This window comes from Trichechus manatus, unplaced genomic scaffold (genome assembly GCF_000243295.1).
Source record: "Trichechus manatus latirostris isolate Lorelei unplaced genomic scaffold, TriManLat1.0 scaffold00028, whole genome shotgun sequence".
NCBI lineage: Eukaryota > Metazoa > Chordata > Mammalia > Sirenia > Trichechidae > Trichechus > Trichechus manatus.
This window is the reverse complement of record NW_004443964.1, coordinates 4,592,767-4,599,411: the sequence shown is the minus strand read 5'-3', so window position 1 is coordinate 4,599,411 and position 6,645 is coordinate 4,592,767. Positions and strand designations below refer to the sequence as shown.

The window sequence follows — 6,645 nt, the reverse complement described above, 5'->3', positions numbered from 1 at the left end:
TGACAGCTGTGAGGGACCTGACCTGGGGGTCTGAACCAGCCGCTGGGAATCTCTGACAGCTGTGAGGGACCTGACCTGGGGATCTGAACCAGCCGCTGGGAATCTGACAGCTGTGAGGGACCTGACCTGGGGGTCTGAACCAGCTGCTGGGAATCTCTGACAGCTGTGAGGGGCCTGACCTGAGGGTCTGAACCAGCTGCTGGGAGTCTCTGACAGCTGTGAGGGGGCTTTGAGCCCTGTGATCAGGGCCTTCCCAGCCTTGTCTCTGGCCCCAACCCCAGTCTCGCCCCTTTGGCCCCTGGCTCCATCTTGCTCCACGTGGTGGCCAACCGACGTGGTACCTGAATGAGGGCCAGTCTGGGGGGAGTGCTGCCCCCTTCAGCCTGACCTGTAACTGTCCTTCACCATCGCAGGCTTGTTCCTGGTCAGTGGGGTCTATGACCTGGAACCCATCATGCACACCTCCCAGAATGACCCTCTCCTCCTGATGTGGTGAGTCACCCACCCTGCCGGCCGGGATCCTGCAGGAAGGCCAGGTGAAGCAAGGGCTCCTCCCTGTGCTGACCGCCACCCCCTTGCAGGGAAGACACTCAGCGGCACAGTCCACAGCTGCTCCTGCAGGCCGCCCCGAAGCCACCTGTGGCCCCTGCTCTTCCCACGTTGGTGATTGTGGGCCAGCACGACTCCCCTGAATTCCAGCGACAGTCCAGAGAGTTTTTTCAGGTATGCCCGGCACCCGCTTTAGGCCAGATGTCAGGTGTCATGGACTCTCCACCTTCTGTCTATAGCACCTCTTTATTTCACCCAAATGGTCCCCAAGACCACCCGAGGTATTTAATGGACACCTGAGAGGGGCCAGGTGCTCCTAGCGCTGAGGGCTTCTCTCTTTCCTCTCTGAGAGGGACCGGGTGCTCCTAGCACCGAGGGCTCCCCTCTTTCCTCTCTGAGAGGGACTGGGTGCTGCTGGTGACGAGGGCTCCCCTCTTTCCTCTCTGAGAGGGGCCAGGTGCTGCTAGCGCCGAGGGCTCCCCTCTTTCCTCTCTGAGAGGGGCCAGGTGCTGCTAGCACCAAGGGCTCCCCTCTTTTGTCTTCTGCAGCCTCACGGCCCCTCTCCTTGTGTTGCCTGCCCAGGTGCTGTGCCGAGGAGGGTGGAAGGCCACATTTGAAGAGATCCCCAATGTGGACCACTTTGAAATCATTGAGAATCTAACGCAGAAGGGTTATGTGCTCATCCAGGTGGGCCGTGTCCCTTCCCAGCCACCTGGCAGTTCTCTTCGCTGTAAACACACATGTTCTATAGAAGCCCCTCAACACAAGGAGAGGCGGGGAGGAAGGGGAGCCACCTTGGTGGTTCCTTGGGCATCCCGAAGGTTGGGGGACCCCTGGGCGCTGACAGCAGAAATGAAATGCCACTCATGCTTCCTGTATATTTACCCTCCTCTGAAAAAGCGCTGATTCTGATCAGGCCCCAGGTGATCTGCATGTGAGTCTAGTCCTGGGCACACAGGTGGGATTCGTATGTGGCTATGGTGTGGGTGGACAGTGGATAAAGAAGACTGAAGAATTGATACCTTGGAACTATGGTGTTGGCGAAGAACACTGACTATCCCATGGACTGCTAAAAGAACGAACAAATCTGTCTCATAAGAAGTACAGCCAGAACGCTCCTTAGAAGCGAGGATAGTGAGACTTGGTCTCACATACTTTGGACGTGTTATCAGGAGGAACCAGTCCCTGGAGAAGGACATCATGCTTCGTAAAGTAGAGGGTCAGCAAAAAAGAGGAAGACCCTCAGCGAGATGGATTGACACAGTGGCTGCAACAATGGGCTCAAATGTAGTAACCATGGTGAGGATGGCACAGGACCGGGCAGTATTTCCTTATGTTGTACATGGGGTCACTATGAGTTGGCACCGACTCGACGGCACCTAACAACAATATGGTGTGGGTGGAGCCCTGGTGGCACAGTGGTTAAGGCGCTCACCTGTGAACCGAAAGGTCAGTGGTTTGAACCCAGCAGCCACTCCACAGAAGAAAGATGTGGCAGTCTGCTTCTGTAAGGATTACAGCCTTGGAAACTCTGTGGGGCAGTTCTACTCTGTCCTGTAGGGTCACTATGAGTTGGTATTGACTGGACAGCAGTGGGTTTATGGTGTGGGTAGGAGTCCTCAGGTGGCACAAACAGTTAAACGCTTGACCACTAACCAAAAGGTGGGTGGTTTGAACCCACCCAGAGGCGTCTCAGAAGACAGACCTGGCGATCTGCTTCCAAAAGGTCACAGCCTTCAAAACCCTATGGAGCAGTTCTACTCTGAAACACATGGGGTCGCCATGAGTATTGATTGACTCAACAGCACCCAATGACAACATAGCGTGACTGTGGAGAGGCAGGTATGAGAAAGTACTGGTCTGTTTCTAAGCATAAAAGCAGAAGTAAACTCCATAAAGGAAAGGATGGATGTATTATGGCTGCATAAATATTTATTATAACTTTAATATGGAGAACACCATAAAAATTTAAAATCAAAGTATAAATCAGGGAGAATATTTGCCATAGATCTGGCAGATATAAAGTTAATACTCATCCCCTCCCCCTAATTGGGTATTTGATTAGCTGGATTTTTAGATCAGCTGCCACCTCAGTAGGGTTTGTATAACCAAAAAACAAACAAACCAACCCCTTGCTGTCGAGCTGATTCTGGCACATAGCGACCCTATAGGGCAGAGTAGAACTGCCTTATAGAGTCTCCAAGGAGCACCTGGTGGATTCCAACTGTCAATCTTTTGGTTAGCACTTAATCTCTACACCGCCTGGGTTTCCAGGGTTTGTATAGCAGTTTTAATTCACATAGTTAATATCCTTAATATATAAAGAGCCCTTTCAAATCAATAAGAATAGTTTTTATTTCTCTTTAAAAATAGAAATAAATCGAAAAAGATGGACAAAGAATAAGAGACAGTTTTTAAAAGAAATACAAATAGCCACTAAACATGGAATAAGATTAAAACGCATTAGTGATTATAGAAATGTAATTTAAGATGAGATTCCTCTTTCGCCTAATTGGAAGTGATCTGATTATAATAATGGCCAGTGTTGGTGAAGATGTAGTGAAGGGTGCACTCCCCAGCTCTGCTGCTGGGGACCCACATGGGCCAGATGTTTCTGAGCACAGTCTGGCTATATGGATCCAAACCCACTGACCCAATAATTCTGCTGCTTGGATTTGTCTAAAGGATAATCGAAGAAATACACAGGGACATTCTTTGCAGCTTTATTAATATTTAGAACTTGGGAACAGCCTAAATGTTCAGTGAGGTTAAACTATGATATAAGCAGGCAACGGAATCAAGTTTGTGAATCATTGTTGTTAGGTTCCGACTCCTAGTGACCTGATGTACAACAGAACGAAACACTGCCCGGTCCTGAGCCATCCCCACAATCATTGCTATGTTTGAGTCCATTGTTGGCAGCCACTGTGTCAATCCATCTTGTCAAGAGTCATCCTCTTTTTTTGCTGACCCTCTTACTTTACGAAGCACGATGTCCTTTTCCAGGGATCGGCCCCTCCTGCTAAAACAAGATGTGGAAATTGATTTAGATGTGCTAGGTGAAAAACCTCAGAAAACAACTAATTCAGTATTGTCTTCGTTTCCTAGTGCTGCCTTAACAAAAAATACATACAAGTGTGTGGCTTTAAAGAAGACGAATTTATTGTCTCACACTTTTGGAGGCTAGAAGCCCAAATTAGGGAATCGGCTTTCGAAGCAGGTCCTTTCTTGTTGGTAGCCCTGGGACTTTCTTGGTGTTCCGGCGCGTGCGTGCGTGCGTGCGTGCATGCATGCGTGCGTGCGTGAAGTGATTAGGTTTGACCCACCCTACTCTGGCGTGACCTCATTAACATAACAAAAGAAAGCCTTCTGTTCCCAAACCTGGTCATATTTACATGTACAGGGGTTAGGACATTAACATAACATTTTAGGGGGCCACAGTTCAACCATATATTCCCAGGCTTATAATACACAGCTAGATCAGGCACCCCTAGGCATAAGAAAAACACAGTGGCATCACAAGCGCGTTAACCTTTTCCCACATTTTCTACCATGAACATGTATTACTTTATTTTCTGTGACAACTGGGGAGAAGACAAACACCCACAAGTGACATCTCTTGAACTGAAGAAAGACCAGCCTGTTTCTTAATCAAATTTCTGTCAGAGCCTCCTGCTGAGGGTTCTCGACAGGGCCTCTCCTGTTCTGAGCTTTTCCCATCTTTTCTTCCTTCTGCAGATTATTTTGGGAATAATCTTCCAGCAGTCCTGACGGCACCTGAACCCCAGCCCAGCGCTGGCCTGCCTGCGAAGCTTCTCCGCGAAGCCTTCCCGCTTCCCCAGCGCTGAGTAAAGCCTTTCTTTGTCTGCCGGCCTAGGAAGAACAAATTCTCCACACAGCTCTAAACAGTAGTGAAAATCTCCACCTTCTGCCTGTTCTTACCTGGGATCAGTGGGCTCCAGCGAGGGCCTGGCCCAGCCCAGGTCAGGGCTGTGTGGGGCCTGGAGCCTCCTGGGCAAGTCTGGCCCTCTGGCTGCTGAGAGAGAGGGGACAAAAATGAAGGAACATCTGTATACTTACCTCCCCCTGACTGCCCATTTTTTTGAAATGGTTAAAAAAAATTTTTTTTAAGAATAGTATTTTATAATGTGAAAATTATACAAAATTCAGATTTCAGTGTCCATAAATAAAATTTTATTGGAACACAGCCACGCTCGTTCATTTACTAGTTGTCTGTGGCTGCTTCTGCGTTACAATGGCAGGTTTGAGTAGTTGCAACAAAGACTCTATGGCGCACAGAACCGAAAATATGTGCCCTCTGGCCCTTTACCAGGAATCCCTGGGTCATACAGACAGTTCGTGTGCTTGGCTGCTGAACGAAAGGTTGGAGGTTCAAGTCTACCCAGAGGTACTTCAGAAGAAAGGCCTGACAATCTCCTGAAAAATCAGCCATTGGAAATCCTACGGAACGTAGTTCTACTCTGACACGCATGGGTCACCATGAGTCACTGTAGCCTTGATGGCAGTGGTTGTTTTTGGTTTTTTGGGTAAAGGGTATATGCATATTCCTTGTACTATTCTTGTAACTTCTTTAGTTCAAAATGATGTCAAAATAGAAAGTTACAAAAGAGTCATTATATGAAGACAGTTGAAGTTAGCAGGCCTGCCTGAAGCTGGAGGGCTGATCAGGGAAGGTCTCTTATCTCTGGCTCTGTCTTCCCACCCACTGAGCTCTGGAAATGACTCTGAACGTGCTGTTCCTTCCCAGACAAAGACAACAGGTTCAGTAGGCTGCAGGGTTTGCCGTTGCTGGGACACCCTGCTTTGAGGAGGGCAGGGAGGAGCTTGCCGCTGGGAATCAGCCTTTTCTCACCTGGTGCTTCCTCTTGGCATGTCTCTGGTGGGCCTGCTCCTGCCCTGATAGCCTTCCCTGGCCCAGTGGTTAAGAGCTATGGCTAGTAACCAAAAGGTCGGCGGTTCAAATCCACTAGCTGCTCCTTGCAAACCCTATGGGGCAGTTCTACCCTGTTCTGTAGGGTGGCTATGAGTTAAGTTGGAATCAAGTTAACAGCAACAGGTGTGGTTTGGTTTTAGCCCTACCCTGCAAGGGGACCCTCTTGGAAATCCAAGTCTGAGCCATCGGGGACTTGGCATGCCCCTTTCCTCTTTTTAGCCCTTAAACCCATTTGGGTTTTTTGTGGGAGTTGGAGGCCTGTAAAACTCTCCTCTCTGACTTTGTTGAGCGAGTCGGGGCCTGCCTTGGTCTCTTGGGTTGCCTAGCACCCAGCTGCTCACGGATTTGTTCTGAGGGCCTGGTTAATCTCCCTAATTCCTTGTATTGCCCAGACTTCTGCCAGTGCTCAATCTCCATTTATTCACCCATAAAAGAACCCGGCTAGCTCAGGAAGAAGCAGACAGATCAGTGGACAGAAGTGAGACTGGGGAAATAGGTCCTAACACTTCAGGGTGTTTAGGATGTGGTAAAGGTCGTGTTTCCCATCAGATGCACCAAGTTGACTGTTGAATAAACGATGTGGGGGCAGCTGGGCAGACTGGAAAAAATAAATCTGAACCCTTTCCACGCTCCTCCCATTGACATGCTTCCTGGGGGTCAAGACATCAGCACAAAAACGGAAACCATAAATGTACCAGAAGAAATCTTCAGTGAATATTTTTTTTTTATTTTTTTATTTTATTGTACTTCAGGTGACGGCTTACAGAACAAATAGTTTCTCATGAAACAGTAGTACACATGTTGTTTTACGACATTGGTTAACAACCCCACAACATATTAACCCTCTAAATTCTCAACCTGTTGTTTTTTTTTTTTTTGGTGAAAATACACATAGCCAAAGATACACCATTTCAAAAATTTCTCCATGCACAGTTCAGTGACATTGACTACGCTCTTCCAATTGTGCTGTTATTCTCACTTAAGATGAAGGCTTACAGAACAAAATAGTTTCTCATTTAACAGTTACTACAAATGTTGCCCTATGACAATGATTAACAATCTCACAACACATCAACAATATCCTTACTCAACCTTGGGTTCCCTATCACCAGCTTCCCTGTCCCCCTCCAGCTTCTGGCCCT

The 6,645-nt window shown here is 48.2% G+C and overlaps 1 protein-coding gene across 1 annotated transcript in view; it reads left to right on the top strand.

The window, feature by feature from the left end:
* Positions 1-4,631, top strand: part of AFMID (arylformamidase) — a 23,794-nt gene extending 19,163 nt beyond the window's left edge. Inside the window, exons 8-11 of the mRNA XM_004374376.2 lie at positions 414-492; positions 582-723; positions 1,132-1,236; positions 4,288-4,631. Coding sequence (XP_004374433.2) covers positions 414-492; positions 582-723; positions 1,132-1,236; positions 4,288-4,320 — 359 coding nt within the window. The 3' untranslated portion in view covers positions 4,321-4,631. The remainder of the gene's footprint in view (positions 1-413; positions 493-581; positions 724-1,131; positions 1,237-4,287) is intronic.
* Positions 4,632-6,645: the final 2,014 nt, after the last annotated feature.